The sequence below is a fragment of the Bos mutus genome, chromosome 6, assembly GCF_027580195.1.
Source record: "Bos mutus isolate GX-2022 chromosome 6, NWIPB_WYAK_1.1, whole genome shotgun sequence".
Taxonomy (NCBI): Eukaryota; Metazoa; Chordata; class Mammalia; order Artiodactyla; family Bovidae; genus Bos; species Bos mutus.
Window position 1 is genome coordinate 115,890,266 of NC_091622.1, and position 19,900 is coordinate 115,910,165.

At 41.9% G+C, this 19,900-nt stretch overlaps 1 protein-coding gene across 1 annotated transcript; it reads left to right on the forward strand.

The window, feature by feature from the left end:
- The first annotated feature begins 3,450 nt into the window (after positions 1-3,450).
- On the forward strand, positions 3,451-18,668 carry HAUS3 (HAUS augmin like complex subunit 3). Its single transcript, XM_070372847.1, is given in 6 exon segments — positions 3,451-3,607; positions 4,393-6,158; positions 7,526-7,965; positions 9,691-9,719; positions 9,722-9,918; positions 18,350-18,668. Coding segments are annotated over 5 exon segments (1,803 nt in total). The 5' UTR covers positions 3,451-3,607; positions 4,393-5,255; the 3' UTR covers positions 18,584-18,668.
- The last annotated feature ends 1,232 nt before the right edge of the window (positions 18,669-19,900 follow it).

A 19,900-nucleotide genomic window follows, 5' to 3' on the forward strand; every position in this document is an offset into this window, starting at 1 on the left:
AGAGAAGAGAATCTTGCCGGGAACACAGTTGGGGCCTTGAGCCACCAGCCCTTGGGCTTGAATGTGAATGCGGGTATCTGAATTCCAACTATTACTATGAGTTTAAATCACCACTTTTTTAAAAAAAAATCTTAGTTTTTTTGGCTGAGCCACACAGCATGTGGGATCTTAGTTCCCCAACTAGAGACTGAACCTGCACCCCCGGCCTGGGAAGTATGGTCCTAACCACAGGCCCACCGGGAAGGCCTTCCATCTTTTACTGAGGGCATGAACGCTTCAGGTGATTAGCGCCGAGGTCCTCCCCCTGCCTGTCTCACAGACAGGAAGCTGCGTCTCAGGCAGGGCGCCTGCCTTCCTCCAGTCACCTGCTGGAAGGTGGTGCCCTGTGACCCGACCCTAGCCCTCTGGGAAGCCTCCAACACCGAATGCCTTGAGCCCACTCCAGGCCCGGTTTATAGCCAGCCCCCTTCACCCCTGACCCAGGCGGGCCACCTGCCCGTGCTCTCCTTGGCGTCCAGAACAGCCTCCGGTGGTTTTGCTGCCCAGTCACCTCCAGGATTAAACCCAGCTGCCTGCCCTCTCCCCATCCACTCCTGTGCCTTCGGCTCAACCCAAGCCCACCCCGGCCCCTCTCTGTCCCTCCGCACTCCCCTCTGTTCGCAGCTTGGAAAGTCAGTCTTCCTGTCAGTTTTGATGGCCGTGATTTGGCCGCCCGGATCGGTGCTCGTCTGAGCTGGTTACTCAGGCTGCTCACTTCTTCCCTTTCCCAGCTCCTTGCCAGGCCAGGCCCGCGGGGCACACTAGCCCTGGCGGGATCTCTTGCCCATTTAGTCCGCAGTGGCTCTGCTCCTTCCTCGTTGCCTCCTGCCTCCTCAGCCTGTCCTGATGCTCTTTACCGGACCCCAAGCCCCCTCCAGGCCCCTGGTGCCCCACCCCCACCTCCAGCAGCTCCGGCTGGGGGTCATCTTGGTCAGCGCCTCAACCCCACCCACTCAGGAGTTTGAGGACTGTTTTCCCGTGTCACGTGATTGTCAGAGTGATGGAAGACAAGCTGGCTCTCCTCCCTCCCGCCGCCAGCCCCACAGCGCAGGGCACATGGATGGCGTTCTCCTGGCCGGGATGGAGCAGGAGGAGAGGTGGAACGAAAGCCACCTCTTGTTCATCTGGACGCGGACACTCATCCAGACTCGCGTTCTCTGGCTGTCAGGCTCGCTCTCTGCATGGGACACCCCCTGCCTCTGTCTCTTGCCATCTGTCACATTTGTGACTGCAGGACAGAGCTTCTCACGCTGTGTGTCACTTCCCACTCGGAAGGTGGAGTCCCGCCACCATCACCCAAAACTACATCTGAGAAGAGACGACCTTCGACATCAGACTGCAGTCTGATGCCTCTGAAAAGTTGTCCGAAACCTAAAACACATTTTAATATCAACAGGAGAAAAAAAGATTTTCATCGGAAGGAAACAACAAACACAGTTGTTTTGGTCTGTTTAGTCCAGCCGGGTGTCAGACTTTCTCACGAAGAGTCATTCCCGGCTCCCTTTACCTTTTGACTCCCTGTGCTGTGTGCTTGTCACTCAGTCGTGTCTGACTCTCTGCCACCCCATGGACTCTCTGCCAGGCTCTGCTGTCCACAGTGATTCTCCAGGCAAGAATACTGGAGTGAGTTACCATTGCCTTCTCCGCTTTGACTAAGTTCCCTTAAAACCCCAAATGGTTTTGATTGGGAGGAAAGCAAGCTTGTCCTGGAAGTAAGTGTAACCCACTTGCTTTCATAAATTCCAATGCAACCTCAAGTACAGAAATGCCCTAATAAGTTTCCAAGGAAAACTCTTTGAATAGTTAAACCTGTAGTATTTTCATTTGTACTCAGTGGGCTAATACCATTGTGATTTTTACTTATATTTTAATGTTTTTTTGGCGCCAGGAACATCTTTCAAGCAAATGACTAAGGTCAGCAGTTCGAAGTCATGTGGAGGGATTTGTGGGCCCAGGGAACGACTCAGGAGTCACTCAGAAAAGTGGGGTTCTAGTTCAGATCAGCGTGCTGGGGTCCCACCCTCCAGTTTCCCAGGGCTCTTTGTACAGAGCAGTCCTTTTCCTGCGTCTTTGCTTCAGTCTGAGTTCCTCCTCCCAATCTATAAATATCCCCAAGTTCCTCCCATCTTAAAACCCAAACCCTCCCCCAGCGTTGCATCCCCACCCCCCTCGTCTCCTGTTCTCCTGTTGCTTTCTCTTGCTCTCCCTCGATCTCTGCCTCTTCAGCAGAATTTCTCGAAGGCACTGCCTCCAAAGCCTCCACTTCCTCCGGGTAAGGCGGCCCAGCGCCTCTTCCCGCCGCAACCCCCGCCCCATCCCCACGGCTGGGCGGGGAGTCTTCCCGGTCTCCCCCCGGGGCGGGGTATGTGTGACTAACCCCGCCTCCCAGTTTGTCAACCGACCCTCTCTTCCAGGGTCCAGGCTCCTGCGTTCAGGCAGTGTGCACCGCTCTGCGAGCTTTCTTCTCCTGTAATGCTTTCCCCGACCATTTTAGGGTTTATTGTCTTTTTAGAAGAGGAGGATCAAAAAGTAGGACAAACGAAGAATTAATAAATAGGTTCAAGTCCGGATTAAAATTCATGTTATCTGCCCTGGAACATTATTCCTTTTCTTCTTAAGAAATATTAAGAAACGTTATCCGGAGAGACTTCTGCCCTGCCAATGTCACATTAGACTAGGACGTTATCGAACAAGCCACCTTAGGGCCATTTGATGTTGGGGGTTGCGGAGTACTGATGGCGTAGTAATGACCAGGGCCCCAGCCTTGCTCACTGCCATGCTAATCTGTAGAAGATTGGTTTAAGTAAAACAAAATTATTTGTGTCTGGTAGAGAGGCAAATACGTTCTGTCCGATACAAATGGTAACCTCAAAGTTTTGCTTCACTGGATTGTGCGGTGTCCACCAGATTTCCTCCAACGTGGAGGTCTCCTTTGAGCCCTACTCCTCTCGCCGACTACACACCCTCCGTTTCTGGCATTCTGCTTTAAAACCCGTGCTCCATCCTGTGACACACATCGACTCGACGAATCAAACAGTTTAGACTTTTTAAAAAGTCCTACGTTGAAGATGGGGTTGTCCGGTGAAGAGAAGGCTTGGGAACGAAGTGCTTCTGGAAAACAGCGTTCGTCATGAGACTGAGAGGCGAGAAGTCTGCTCGGCGACTTCGTCCACGCTCACTCTGGACGGCAGCCCGGCCCCCGGGCCCGCGGAGGACCGGACGCCCCGGCCACCAGTCGGGCGGGCGACAGGGCGGAGCTGGCTCTGCTGCGCGCTCGCGACCCAACGAGGCTGAGACGGAACACCGGCTCCTCAAAGGAGGCGGACGGAGGCCTGCATGCACCCAGAGGGCGTTCCTCTAGGAGACCCCAGCTGAGGCAGGGAGCCAATCAGCTCTCTCCTTGCTGGTAGACATCACGTCCGGCCCCCGCCTCTTCCGATATTGCGCCTGCGCAGGCTGTCGCCTACCAGCCGGGTTTTGGTCCTTTGCGCGGGAGTGGGCGTCCCATGAGGCCTTGCGAGGTTGGGCGGCGGCGGGCTTCTGAGGGGCGCGAGCCGAGCTTCCTGAGGTGAGCGGCAACGGACTCGCAGTTCTCTCAGGCGGGCGGTGGGACGGTGGGAGCGGCGCGGGTCAGCGGCTGCGTCTTCTTTCCGGGCGCCCCTGGGGGCGTCTTTCGGGCGCGCGAGTAGTTTCCCGCTCAGCGCAGTCGCGGTCCTCAGGAGGAGGGGGCGGGGAGAGCTACCGGAGAGGCTGGGGACTCCAGTGCGGTCGAGGGGCGGCCGGAGGGACGAGGGGCTCAGCGGCGGGAGACTGAGGGCTCCACTGCGGATGAGGGGGGCGGCGGGAGGGGCGAGGGGCGCGGCGGAAGACTGGGGACTCTAGTGCCGGCGGGGAGCCGGACTCTAGTGGGGTTATCGAGGCGAGGGGCGCGGCGGGAAACGGGGTTCCAGTGAGGGTGGGGTGTGGCGGGGGGCGCGGCTCTCGGGGCCCCAGGCCGCTGGGCCCTGGAGGCTCTGCTGGGATGCGGGGGGCGCACTCCAACCCCGCCGGCCGGCCGGCACCCGCTTAGTCAGTTCAGTTTAGTCATTCAGTCGTGTCCGACTCTTTGCGACCCCATGGGTTGCAGCACGCCAGGATTCCCTTTGCAGCACCAACTCCCGGAATTTACTCAGACTCATGTTTGTCGAGTCGGTGATGCCATCCATGCTCTGTCTCCCCTTCTCCTCCTGCCTTCAAGTTTTGCCAGCATCAGGTCTTTTCAAATGAGTCAGTTTTTCGCATCAGGTGGCCAAAGTATTGGAGTTTCAGCTTCAACATCAGTCCTTCCAGTGACTGTTCACTGATTTCTTTTAGGAATTGACCCGCTTAAGGTTTGTGCAGTTTGTCGCGCCGACTGGGCCGTCTCTGTGGACGAGTATTTTATTGACGCGCACACCGATCGTTCATCGCTGAATGACACAGAATCACAGAGTGCCGCAAATTTCTGGGTCCCTCCTCTGAACCTCTTGTTCCCGTCGCTGGAGTTCGCAGCGTGGATTATTCAGTGGTCCCTGTGCTGAAAATAACAAACGCCTGAAATACCTTTATTTAAGGACTGCTGAGTCCTTTGGTTCAAGTCGGCGGTGGTTCTTAGGCCTAGTTTTCTCTGCACTAGGTTGGTCGTGTCTGACTTTGGTTTTTGCGTGAATGCGGCTGCTGACTGAGTCATTCAGGTAAATATTCAGTTGACTGTTCCTCAATATCTGACCATATTTATTTCTGTCTTCTCGGAAAGGACAGGGAAAAGAGGCTGCTTAGTCACGTGATGGCGTGGATCTATTTAGATCCATCTATTTTGAATTAAAAACGGACTTGCTGATCTTTGGAAAAAATAAGATTTTCTTGTTAATTAGCCTTTCATTACTGTTTCAGCGTTCTGAGTAATACTCTAATTATTTCTCTTTGTCAGACTTCTCAGCTACAACTATCTCTGGGTTAGATAGTTCCCAAATATCATGTGATATTTATCAATACTTTAAAAGATAGAGTCGCCTTATTTTGTGGTCTAATACTTGTTTTTCTTCCCCCTGTAGGATAAATTATTATAGATTCTAAAAATATTTTTCCCCCTTTTCTATGGACTTAACATAAAATTAGTTTTGTATGTATTGGACTTATTTTCTAAATATCAACACCATTAAAACCTTATCAGTTACAAAATTTTGGGTAGTTAAACCATGAGCTGTGGAAAAGAATTTGTAGAAACATTAAAAAAAATTGATTATCCGAAAGCTGATATTCTTAATGGGGAAGATTTTGACTGGTTGTTCGTTGAAAATGAACCATTTTTGAAGTGGTTTTGTGGGAATGTGAATGAACAGAACATATTGTCTGAAGAGGAATTGGAAGCTTTTAGCATTCTTCAAAAATCAGGCAAGCCCATCCTAGAAGGAGCAGCATTGGATGAAGTTCTAAAAACTTGTAAAACTTCTGATTTGAAGACACCTACCTTGAATGACAAAGAGCTAGAGAAATTAGAGGATGAGGTTCAAACTCTGCAGAAATTAAAGAACCTAAAAATTCAGCGACGTAATAAATGCCAGTTGATGGCTTCAGTAACTAGTCACAAATCTCTGAGATTAAATGCTAAAGAAGAAGAAACCAATAAAAAGCTGAAACAGAGTCAAGGAATTCTAAATGCTACAAATAACAAGATCAGTAATGAACTTCACACTCTTACTGATGGAGTTGCAAAGTTAATGATGTTCTTCAGACGGTCTAATTTGGATCAAGGAACAAATCCACTGGTGTTTTTATCTCAGTTTTCATTGCAAAACTATCTAAGCCAAGAAGAGCAAAGTACGGCAGCATTAACCTTATATACCAAAAAACAGTTCTTTCAGGGTATACATGAAGTAGTTGAAAGTTCAAATGAAGAAAATTTTCAACTTTTAGATATGCAGGCACCATCTATTTGTGATAATCAAGAAGTTCTTGAGGAGAGACGGCTAGAAATGGGTAGGCTGCAGCTGGCATACATTTGTGCTCAACATCAGTTAATTCACTTGAAAGCAAATAATTTGAGCCTAAAGTCAAGTATAAAGTGGGCAGAGGAGAATCTTCATAGCCTCACTAGCAAGGTAAGCGTGAGAAATGAGACTGGATTCATATTTAAGTTGTTGTTAATTACGAAATAATATTGGGAGATCCCCTGGAGAAGGGAATGGCAACCCACTACAGTATTCTTGCCTGGAGAATTCCATTGGAGGAGCTGGTGGGCTATAGTCTGCTGCTGCTGCTGCTAAGTTGCTTCAGTCGTGTCCAACTCTGTGCAACCCCATAGATGGCAGCCCACCAGGCTCCCCCGTCCCTGGGATTCTCCAGGCAAGAACACTGGAGTGGGTTGCCATTTCCTTCTCCAATGCATGAAAGTGGAAAGTGAAAGTGAAGTCGCTCAGTCGTGTCTGACTCTTCTCGACCACATGGACTGCAGCCTACCAGGCTCCTCCATCCATGGGATTTTTCCAGGCAAGAGTACTGGAGTGGGTTGCCATTGCCTTCTCCACGGCTATAGTCTATGGGGTTGCAAATAGCTGGACACAACTGAGTGACTAACACATGCTGATAGTAAAGTACTTTAGAAAGGGGGATGTAGTAAGTAATTACATTTTATTTTCTGTTCAGTGTTGTGGTATGTGTTATTGTTTCACACAAATAAATCTTAGTGGAGGGGAGAAATAATAATTATAACCCAACCACATTATCTAGCTCATTTTCAAAAGTACTTTTGTATTCTTTGTTGGTTCATACACAGATAAGGCTGACGTCTTTTTTATGATGAATGAGAGCCTTATTGCTGTTATAGGTAGTCTGCCTTATTTGCTCTGACCAGAGGATGGTGCTAATGAAATCCAATTCAGTGGATTGAAACTCTTGATTGTTTTTAAAGAATATACAAATGTATTAAAGATATCTACTTGCACTCTTGGGTAGCTTGCTTTCCTGGTCATGTAATCAGTAGATAGTTGAGTAAAAAGAAGAGCTTTTCTGAAGCTATATACCTATAATTGTCTCAAACTTCAGAATGATGTGTGAAGTACTGTCATTCTGTAGAAGTTCTAAAGTCAACAAGCAGGGTGGGAGAATAGCTACTGAGATTATTTTAAGAAAAGCATAAATAGCATACGTTAGTGTTTGGTAAGTAGTGTGGTAATGGGTGATTTTTTAAGACGAACTTGACCAAAAAAATCTGTTTTGGTAGCCATTTATGTGTATAGTATTTTACACAGTAGTAATAGCATTAAAATTTAGCAGTTCATAATGGCTTTACCCTTGGTTTCATCTTCTCTGTGCCATTTTAAACTGGGTTTTTGGCTTTTGTTAATACAAAACAAGTTTCTATTAGTGAATATGTTATCTGATAACCTAAAATGGAAAGTGAAAATAATTTAAAAACTATTCCTACTTTGTATTTACAGTTTGAAATGTAATTGTTTTCTTTGTGTAGGCTCTTGGCAAAGATAATTTGGATGCTAAAATTTCTAGCTTGAACAGTGAAATTCTGAAACTTGAAGAACAAATCACTCATATAAAAGACAAAATTTTGCCTGCTATGGTAAAAGAGAATGCCCAGTTATTGAATATGCCAGTTGTAAAGGGAGATTTTGATCGACAGATTGCTAAACAAGACTATTACACAGAAAGACAAGAGTTGGTTTTAAATCAGTTGATAAAGCAAAAGGCATCATTTGAACTTCTTCATTTATCATATGAAATTGAATTGAGAAAGCATTGGGACATATATCGTCAGCTGGAAAACTTGGTTCACCTACTTAAGCAAAGTAATTTGATGTTCCACCAGCGATTAGAAATGCTAACAGATCCATCAGTATCTCAGCAGATAAATCCAAGGAATACCATTGATACCAAGGATTATTCTACTCATAGGTAAGTTTCTTTGTTTCTTTAGTGAGTAATTATTTTTCTGTTTGTTTTTGTTAAGTACTAGAGTTTGAACTAAAACTTGTGAAAGTTTAAAAAGTTCTTTGTACTTCATTTTTGGCGTTTGTATTCTTCCACCTTTCTGTTATATGGGTCTGTGTTTCTTTTAATTTTTTTTTTCCCCAATTCCTCAGTTAATTTAATTTCTTAAAATTTTTTTTAAATTGAAGGCTAACCTTTTTCATTTACGTTAGATCTAGAAGTAGCTGGTTTAGAGGTGAGGTGGATGGTTTGGAGAATTGAAAATATACAATACAAGGCTTTTATTCATGTTTGGATGCTATTATTTAGATATTTTTAGATTTGGGGCAGGAGGCTAACTCTAGCAGGAAGTTTGAATGCATCTTGATGTATAGCAAGTATTGCTGATCAGAGAATTGATTGCATTTGGAGAAGGCGGCGGTAGGGAGGAGAGAAGACTTCATTTTTGCATCTAGTCAGGTGAATCAGTAAGGATGACTGCTAGCTTCTGGTCTCTTCTGGATGTCTGAGCAATTAATGGTATGGAGATACTGAAGTTGAACAGCTAAAGTAGTAAAAGGACTCAAAAATCTGGATTCTGCTGCTTTTTCTCTAGACTAAAAGAAAATCATCTAATACTTTTTATTCTTATTAATGAAATGAAGGGCATGGATAGGGCTATGTCATTGCAGTTTTAGAAGGTGGCGTTGAAATCATGATTCTGTGTGAATGGTGCCCCCTGGAATTGTGTGGTCACATTCCACAAGAAGAGAATTAGCCTTGGGCTTGAACTGGTTTGGGGCTTCCTTGGGGCTCAGATGGTGAAGAATTTGCCTGCCATGCAGGAGTCCTGGGTTCGATCCCTGGGTCCAGAAGATCCCTTGGAGACGGGAATGGCTTCTTACTCCCATATTCTTGTGAATTCCATGGACAGAGGAACTTGGCAGGCTGAGTCCATGGAGTCACAAAGAGTTGGACACAACTCAGCAACTAACACTTTCACTACTTTTCACTTTGAACCAGTTTCAGGAAGACTAAGAACAGATACTTTTTGTCATATATGTGTAGAAGGTGCTGCCTCACATTTTTCCGTTTGTACTGTAGGACTTTTCTGCCATTAATGTTTGAAGTATTACAATGGCCTCTTGGCTCATTAGGAATTTAATTTGTCAAGCAAATGTAGACATGACTGGAGTAGCAAGTTTACTATTAATATTTATGTAGCTTGTATTTTCAATTTTTCTCTTTTAAGTCTACCACAGTCCTTTAAAATTAGGTAGATGTTAGACGTGAAGATTAAATCTCAAAGGCTGACTTGACTTAGGTCTTACATGACAGCCAGCGTCAGACCTCAGTCTTCTGTTTCAAGTTCTTTGCCGTTTCTGCTGCCTCATAGTTGTGTTCTGTGGAAGAAGTGTTCTCTAGGGCGGTATCTCTGAAGGGTACTTTAATTGAAGTAGGTTAGTGGCAGTTAAAGTCAAAAAGAATTTTATATCTAAAACTTGGAAGATGGGAAAACTGGGAATTCAGATACGATAATTAGAATATGTATTTCTGTAATGAGATAGTATTGTAGTTGGAAAGTTTTTAATTGTTTGATTAATATTTACAATTGTTAGCTTTCCCAAAGATGCCCCAATATAGTGGGTTATAATTTTGAAAACTGTACTGACTTAAGAATTTCTTCTAATTTTTATTTCTACATTTTAGGCTTTATCAACTTTTAGAAGGAGAGAATAAGAAAAAGAATTGTTTATAACCCATGGAAACCTGGAAGAAGTAGCTGAGAAATTAAAACAGGAGGTTTCTTTGGTACAAGAGCAGTTGGCAGTATCTGCTCAAGAACATTCTTTCTTTCTGTCCAAACTAAACAGTGATGTGAACATGCTTTGTGAAGCTTTGTATCAAGGAGGAAATCAGCTTTTGCTTAGTGATCAGGTAGGTGCTTACCCTGGTAATTAAAAATGCTTAAAAAAAATGTTCATTGTAAAAGATACTAAAGAAAATGTTAACATGAAGAAAATATTACCCCATTTCCCTGATAGTAACATTTTTATATCTCATTTTTATTCACATATATTTTTCAAGTAGTTTTGGTCAAAGTTTTTAAAATTTATTAAATATTTCAGATATGAAAGGATATGTAATGTTTATGGTAAGAATTAAAAAAAAAAACACACCATCCCTGTATTTTTTTTCACTTATTTTAACACACAGAGGATAGCTTTTATATCTTTAAAATTCTGTGTACCCTAGTAATAGCAGCTCCTTCTAATAGGCTTCCCTGGTGGCTCAGACGGTAAAGCGTCTGCCTGCAATGCGGGGGACCCGGGTTTGATTCCTGGGTCGTTGGGAAGATCCCCTGGAGAAGGAAATGGCAGTCCACTCCAGCACTCTTGCCTGGAAAATCCCATGGACGGAGGAGCCTGATAGGCTACAGTCCATGGGGTCGCAAAGAGTCGGACATGACCAAGAGACTTCACTTTCACTTTCTAATAGCATTCTCCTCTCTTTTTCAGGGAGGAACTATGCTAAGATTTGTCATTTGCTTTCTTTTATTTATAATACAGACTGTGTGTTAGTTTTGTATGTTTCTGAACTTTATATAGATTGTATTATATATATTCTTCAGTAACTTGCTTGTTTCTTAATATGATTTTGGGTTTTATCCATGTGGGTATTTGTAAAACTTAGCTCATTTATAGTAGCTCATTTATAGTTTTCTCTTTTGTATAGTTAGTATTCCCTTATGTGAAATTCCACAGTCTAATTACCTGTTCTGTTGACAGACATTTAGATTATTTCCAGTTCTTGCTGTTGTAGATCATACTGATGTGGATAGCCTTGCTGCATGTCTTACAGATGCATGTCTCTCTCTCTCTGTCACCTCACATAGGAGTGGAATTGCTGAATAACAGGTTCTGTTTTACATAATACATCAAACTGATTTTGGAAGTGGTTGTACCATATTGTACCAGCAGTGTTTGAGAGATGCTCTTTTACGATGTTTTTTTCATCACATAGTGCTATTTGCATTTATAGTTTTCTCACTCTGCAAACATATAAAATAGCGTCCCGTTGAGGTTACGATTGGCATGTCTCTGATGATCGTGGCGGTTGAGCCCCGTTCGGGAGGAGTTCTTTCACGCATTTCAAACGCCAGCCATTTGTCAGTGATGTGTGCTGCATGTGTTTGCTCCCTATTTGTGTCTTGTTTTTTTCTTTTTTATTGTTACCTGTTAGTTTTTGACTTTTTTTTTTAAGATTTCAATTTTGATGTAATTTATCACTCTTATGGTTTGCCCTTTTTTATATCTTGTGAAAGTTTGCCCTTAACATAGTAATGACAGTCCCTTTTACTTTATCTTAAAAGTTTATGCTGTTCTAGTTCAGTTCTTTAATCCACCAGGAGTTTGTGACATGAGAAATAGAGTTCTAATTTTATTGTTATTTTTCCCCATGAATAACCAGATTGTCCCATTACCACTTATTGAGGCATCCAAATTTAAAATCAGTATCTTTCTGGTGAAAGGACTCTCATACATTAAAATACATAAAAGACCCTCCTTAAACGTCTTTTGCCTTCGTGTATGCTCACTTAGATATTAAGAGCACTGCCAGTTCTGAACCATAAGCTGGGTTCAAAGTCTGTTTTGGAGGACGAGATGGTTGGATGGCATCGCCGACTCAATGGGCATGAGTTTGAGTAAGCTCTGGGAGAAATGGTGAAGGACAGGGAAGCCTGGCATGCTACAGTCCCTTGGGTTGCAAGGAATTTGACACGACTGAGTGACTGAACAACAACAGATGATTCCTGTCTGGACTGTGATTCTAACCAAGGGCTCTTCCTGCTCTGGCCATCCTGATCTTAAGATTGTTGGTGTCCTTAGTTTATTACAAAGACAGTCTCCTGTTTGACTTCCTACCTTCTATGGACCTTGGACTTCACCACTCCTCTTGTCAGTGTCAGGAATCATGGATTCTGTTTTTTCAAGATTAGCGATTGAGTAAAGCAGCTTCTGGGGTCTCTTACCAGTCTGCATTGTTTTATGGATTTGTAGTCTTTTAAAGTCTTGTTCTCTCTTTGTTGGTTTCAGGAAGCTTTGGGGTTTTGTTTTTTGTTGTTGTTGCTGCGCTGGGTCTTCTGTTGTGGTGCGTGGGCTTTTCCTCGTTGCGGTGAACAGAGGCTCTTTAGTTGTGCCATGGACTCTCTAGTTGCCCCGTGGCATGTGGGATCTTAGTTCCCTGACCAGGCATCGAATCTGTGTCCCCTGCATTGTAAGGTGGATTTTTAATCACTGGATCACCAGGGAAGTCCTAGAAGATTTTGCTTTGTTTGACTCTTTAAAATACTTCATTTCACTTTTTACATTTTTTCCTGTGGAAGAATTGATCTGAATAACTACGTTATCTTTTCTTGAAATAAGACAGCTTATGATTAGTTTTTAAAATAATTTTTTATTATAAAATATACAAAATGTAAAATTTACAATTTTAACCATTTAATGTGTGCAGTTATGATGACGTTAAGAACATTTGCACTGTCATGCAGCCGTGTCACCATTTACTTGCAGAACTTTTCTCATCCCACATGGGCTAAACTCTGTGCCTGTTAAATATTAATTCTCCATTCCTTCTTTTCCCCATCCCTAGTAATCTCTATTCCATTTTCTGTCTCTATAAATTTGCCTACTATAGTTATCTTATAAAAGTAGAATCATATAATAATATTTTCCCTTTTCTTTGGCTTATCTCAGCATAATATCCTTAAGTATCATCCATATTGCATCAGGTGTGAGAATTTCATTCCTTTTTGGTGCTGAGTATTCTGTTGTCTGTATATACCACATTTTATCTGTTCATCTGTGTTTTATCATCACATTTTATCTGTTTAACTGTTCATCTGTTCATAGACACTTGAGTTGTTTACACCTTTTATCTGTTGTATATAATGCTGCTGTGAACGTTGTACACGAATTTGAGTCCCTGTTTTCATTCCTTTTGCGTATATGCCTACGAGTGAATGCTGAATCATGGTAAGCCTGTGTTTAACTTTTTGAGAATCTGTCTGACATTACCCAGCAGCTGTACCAGGGTTCTAGTTTATACATGTCCTCACCTACAGTTGTTATTTTCCCTTTTAAAAAAGGATGTAATAGTCATCCTCATGGATATGAAGTGATACTTGTGATTAGTTTTTTAAAGTTTCCTATTACTGATTCTATCTTCTTGATCTTTTAAATAATTATTTAAAAATCCTATGATGGTGGATTTGAAAATTTCTCATTGTAGTTCTATCAGTTTTTATTTATATTTGAGTCTATTTTATAAGTTACATCCAAGTTTAAAATTGCAGTGAATTATTATCCTGGTGGATTTAAATTGCAGTGATTTAACTGTTTAGCATTATATAATGACCCTGTATTGTGCTTTTTGTCTTAATTTTCTCTTGTCCAATATTAATATTCCTATGCTATTTTTCTTTTGGTTAGTATTTGCAAAGTAGATGCTTTTTTCCTTTACTTATGTATTTTTTATATTTTCCTTTTTATTTAGCGTTATGAAATAAACATTTCCATGCTACAATAATTTTAATTTTTAATGTTTATAATACTCTATTGATTTAATTACTATGTCATAATTTCTGTAACCAGTCCACCATTTGGATGAACTCTTAGAGATAGTATAGAATTATGAGGTTTCTTGGGTTATACACATTATTTTTTAGCTTTTGATACTGCCATATTGCTTTTCAAAGGAGTTTACCTATTTAAAATGTCACCAGCTATTTGAATGTCTACTAGACACCATTTATCATATGATACACCATAATTTCACGAGTTTCTAAGAAAGAAAAAGCATTTTCATTTAAACTGACACAGCACTTTCTTATTTAGAATTTTTATTTCATACCTATTAGAAGATATCTTTTAGGTGTGATAGACATAGGTTTTTATCATATCCCTTAGGAATATACATTAAAAGGAAAAAGCCAATTAAAATGATTACGGTATTTCTGAAACTTCACATTCAGTGTCCATTTCTATGTTATTTCTTGACTCAAAGTATTTTTTGTGTTTTTCCACACTGTACATAAACAGCGTTGGTGACAGCAACAGACTTATTGTTCAGTCGCTAAGTCATTTCTGACTCTGCAGCCCCATGGACTACGGCACACCAGACTCCTCTGCCCTCAGCTGTCTCCCGGAATTTGCTCAAATTCATGTCCACTGAGTCAGTGATGCTATCCAGCCGTCTCATTCTCTGTCTCCCACTTCTCCTGCCCTCAGTCTTTCCAGCATCAGGGTCTTTTCCAGTGAGTCGGCTCTTCACATCAAGTGGCCAGAGTGTAGGAGCTATAGTTTCAGCATCAATCCTTCCAGTGAATATTCACAGTTGATTTTCTTTAGGGTTGACTGGTTTGATCTCCTTGCTGTCCAAGGACTCTCAAGAATCTTCTCCAGCACCACAATTTGAAAGCATCAATTCTTCGGCGCTCAGCTTTCTTTATGGTCCAACTCTCACATCTGTACATGACTACTGGAACATAGCTTTGACTATATGGACTTTGATCAGCCAAGTGATGTCTCTGCTTTTTAATACACTCTCTAGGTTTGTCATAGCTTTCCTTCCAAGGAGCAAGGGTTTTTCATTTCTTGGCTGCGGTTACCATCTGCAGTGATTTTGGAGCCCAAGAAAATCTGTCAATTTCCGTTTTTTCCTCTTCTATTTGCCATGAAGTGAGTACGTCAAGGCTATATATTGTCACCCTGCTTATTTAATTTATATGCAGAGTATATTATGAGAAACACTGGACTAGAAGAAGCACAAGCTGGAATCAAGATTGCCGGGAGAAATATCAATAACCTCACATATGCAGATGACACCACCCTTATGGCAGAAAGTGAAGAGGAACTAAAAAGCCTCTTGATGAAAGTGAAAAAGGAGAGTGAAAAAGTTGGCTTAAAGCTCAACATTCAGAAAACGAAGATCATGACATCTGGTCCCATCACTTCCTGGGAAATAGATGGGGAAACAGTGTCAGACTTTATTTTTTTGGGCTCCAAAATCACTGCAGATGGTGACTGCAGCCATGAAATTAAAAGACGCTTACTCCTTGGAAGGAAAGTTATGACCAACATAGATAGCATATTAAAAAGCAGAGACATTACTTTGCCAACAAATGGCAAAGGCTATGGTTTTTCCAGTGGTCATGTATGGATGTGAGAGTTGGACTGTAAAGAAAGCTGAGCGCCAAAGAATTGATGCTTTTGAACTGTGGTGTTGGAGAAGACTCTTGAGAATCCCTTGGACTGCAAGGAGATCCAACCAATCCATTCTAAAGGAGATCAGCCCTGGGTGTTCCTTGGAAGGAATGATGCTAAAACTGAAACTCCAGTACTTTGGCCACCTCATGCAAAGAGTTGACTCATTGGAAAAGACTCTGATGCTGGGAAGGATTGGGGGCAGGAGGAAAAGGGGACAACAGAGGATGAGATGGCTGGATGGCATCACCAACTCAATGCACATGAGTTTGGGTGAACTCCTGGAGTTGGTGATGGACAGGGAGGCCTGGCGTGCTGCGATTCATGGGGTCGCAGAGTCAGACACGACTGAGCGACTGAACTGAACTGATGGGGGCTTATGCCATGATCTTAGTTTTTTGAATGTTGAGTTTTAAGCCAGCTTTTTCACTCTCTTCTTTCACCCTCCTCAAGAGGCTCTTTAGTTCCTCTTTACTTTGACTGATAAAATGTGGTCCATTGGAAATGGGAATGGCAGACCACTCCAGTATTCTTGCCTCAAGAACCCCATGAACAGTATGAAAAGGCAAAAAACTAAATGACCTAATTTTAAAATGGGCTAAGGACTTGAATAGACATTTCTCTAAAGAAGATATATAAATGGCCAACAGGTTTATTATGAGTAGTTGCTCGGTGTCACTAATTATCAGAGAAATGCAAAGCAAAACCACAGTTGAGATATCACCTTACACCTATTATGACTGTTATCAAAAAACCAAAAGAGTAGTGTTGGTGAGGGTGTGGGGACATTGGAGCCCTGGTACATTATCGGTGGGAGTGCAAAATGGTGAAGCTGCTGTGGAAAACGGTATGGAATTTCCTCAAAAAAATTAAAATAGAACTACTGTATGATCCTGTAATCCTCCTTCTGGGTATTCATCCAGAGGAAATAAAAATAGGATATTAAAGAGATGTCTCCACTCACATGTTCATTGCAGTCCTACTTGTAATAGCTAAGCTGTAGAAAAAACCTAAATGTCCATCTATGGAGGAATGGAAAAAGAAAATGTAGTATATACATACAGTGAAATATTATTCAGCCTTAAAAAAACCTCAGAATACCACAACATGAATGAACCTTGAGATTATACTAAGTGAAAATAAGATAGTCCCAAGAAACAGCGCATGATTCCACTTACTGTGGGCCATCTAAAATAGACTCATTAGAAGCACAGAGTACAGTGGTGGTTGCCGGTGATGGAGAGTTGTTCATCAGTAGGCGTCAAGTCTCACTTCAGGCGAAGGGAACAAGTCCTAGCATCTGCTATGCAACATTGTGCTAACAGCTAACAGTGCAGTGCTGCGCCCTTGGGTTCGTTAGGAGGGGAGACCTTGTGCTGTGTGTCTTAAGCACAGTAAGAATTTTCAAAAAAGGTGCTGGAATCCCCTGGCGTGGCAGTGGTTAGGACTCCACGCTTCCAGTGCAGGGGCATGGCTTTGATCCCTGGTTGGGGAACTAAGACCCTGCAGGTCTTGCAGTGAAGTGAAGTGAAGTTGCTCAGTCGTGTCCGACTCTTTGCGACCCCATGAACAGTAACCTACTGGGCTCCGAGGTCCATGGCATTTTCCAGGCAAGAATACTGGAGTGGGCTGCCATTTCCTTCTCCTGGGAATCTTCCCAACCCAGGGATCGAACCCGGGTCTCCTGCATTGCGGACAGACACTTTACCATCTGAGCCACTAGGGAAGCAGTGTGGGGTGTTATATATATGATAAAGTGCTTCTTATGACTGTCTGGTCAATAACAGTTACATGATGCTCTTAATTATACAGTGCATATTGATTTCAGTTATATTAAAGTGTGAAAGAGTCCATTCTAAAATCACTAAAATATGGTGATTTTACTATAATTGTCATTGGGTATCATTATTTTACATTTTTTCCTAGCCCAGTGAGATACAAAATGTCATCCATATGAATTTTAACTTGCATTTTTATTAATGAAGTTGAATATTTTTCAGTATTTGTAGTATTATTTTAGTAACTATTAAGATCTTTAGTATTGGAGTTAAAGGTGAGATATTTCTCACTGTTTTCCAGTTTACAGGGTTTTCCCTCAGAGGCCACTTACTGTAGATACCACTTGATTTTTTTTTTTTTTTTACTGTAGTTTAAAAAGTACTGCTCTTTGGAGCTGGCATTTATGACATGTGTGAAGTTAGTACTCTTGAACTTGTACATTAAAATCACCAGGGAGCCTGTTGAAATGTGGCTTCTGGCTTTGTTGCAGAGTGATTTAGTGTGGAGTGAGGTATAGGAATCTATTCACAGCAAGCATCAGGTGATTACCATACTGTGGATCATTCTGAGAAGTGGTCGAAGGTTGAGGTGTAGTTATAGCTACAGATTGTCTGAGAACCTCTTTGATACTACTGGCTGATGGTTAGAAAACCTAAGCTGCTTTTAATGTTAAGAAGTGAGGAATTTCAGTTATCAAATGTGGGGGGTCCAGAATGTTTAGGTTTTTGAGAAGAATTACATGGTAAATCAGGATAGTTGAATGTTACATGTAATTCCATCTTCTGTAACAGTGTGAAAAAAGAAAAATCCAGATTAAGACAATTACTTTATATTGGTAATTGCTTCATTTCAAGGTTTTATCAGTACCTCTGATGTCTGGAGTAAACAGGTTAGGCTAAAACAAGGTTTGATTGCTTTGGCAGAGTGTTAAGTTCCATGAAGGAAATGGTGTTCTTTTTTTTTTTTTTTTTTGGTGTTCATTTTTATAGTTGTAGACTCTAAAACAATGCATGGTATAAGGTAGGCATTCAGAATACTTGTTGAACGTATAAATATGCAGAACAGTTTGCATATCAAATACTCTTCAGGGAGTAGGAGTTTGCTTTGAATCACTTAAACTTGCCTGCAGAAGTTGTTTCAATGGATCTTACGTAGACTTTTTGTTAATCCTGCTATGGATTTTTAATTGAGGTCTTTTATGGTTGAGGTTGTGGGAATAGTCATTATATCATTTAGATTCTTCCTATGTAAATTACATTTAAGATTTATGATTGGTATTATGAATAGTGATTTTGAATTAAAAAGCATTATTACTTTCCTTTTAGGAGTTAACGGAGCAGTTTCATCAAGTTGAATCTCAGCTAAATAAACTGAATCATCTTCTTACTGATATTTTTGCTGATGTGAAGACAAAAAGAAAACTTTTGGCATCTAATAAGCTGCATCAAGTGGAAAGAGAATTATATGTATATTTTTTAAAAGATGAAGATTATCTGAAAAATATTGTGGAGAACTTAGAAAACCAATCAAAGATTAAGACCATTGGTCTTGAAGACTGAAAATTGCCAAAAATGAAATCTTCACTGCATGTGCTTTACATATTTAGGAGAAGAATACAGATAATAAACATTATGAAAATTTTAAGTCTGAGGTCGATGAACCATTTCATTTAATGAATTTTGAGTATTATATCAATTTGGTTTATTTCTTATATGTTTGTTCAGAGTACCAGTGCTTTTTATACCTTGAGAATTTGCTTTGTGGCACTTATTCCTGGTAACCTTTTTTTAAAAAAATTTTATTTATTTTTCAATAATTGCTTTACAGAATTTTGTTGTTTTCTGTCAAACCTCAACATGAATCAGCCATAGGTTTACATATATCCCCTTCCTTTTGAAACTGCCCCCATCTCCCTCCCATCCTGCCCCTCTCTGTTGATACAGAGCCCCTGTTTGAGTTTCCTGAGACATATAGCAAATTCCCATTGGCTATCTGTTTTACATATGGTAATTAAGTTTCCATGTTGCTCTCTCCATACATCTCACCCTCTCCTCCCCTCTCCCCATGTCCAGAACTCTGTTCTCTATGTCTGTTTCTCCATTGCTGCCCTCAAATAAATTTTTCAGTACCATTTTTCTAGATTCTGTATATATGCATTGCTGCTGCTGCTGCTGCTGCTAAGTCACCTCAGTCATGTCCGACTCTGTGCGACCCCATAGATAGCAGCCACCAGGCTCTGCCGTCCTTGGGATTCTCCAGGCAAGAACACTGGAGTGGGTTGCCATTTCCTTCTCCAATGCATGAAAGTGAAAGTGAAAAGTGAAAGTGAAGTCGCTCAGTCGTGTCCGACTCTCTGAGACCCCATGGACTGCAGCCTACCAGGCTCCTCCGTCCATGGGATTTTCCAGCTAAGAGTACTGGAGTGGGGTGCCATTGCCTTCTCCATCTATGCATTAGTATATGATATTTATCTTTCTGACTTAATTCACTCTGTATAATAGACTCTAGGTTCATCCACCTTAGTAGAACTGGCTCAAATGTATTCCATTTTATGGCTGAGTACTATTCCATTGAATTCCCTGGTGGCTCAGATGGTAAAGCGTCTGCCTACAATGCGGGAGACCTGGGTTTGATCCCTGGGTCGGGAAGATCCCCTGAAGAAGGAAATGGCAACCCACTCCAGTACTCTTGCCTGGAGAATCCATGGATGGAGGACCTGGTGGGCCAAAGTCCATGGGGTCTCGAAGAGTCGACTGAGTGACTTCATGTTGACTATTCCATTGTGTATATGTACTGCAGCTTCTTTATCCATTCATCTGTCAGTGGATATCTAGGTTGCTTCCGTGTTCTGGCTGTTATAAATAGTGCTGCAGTGA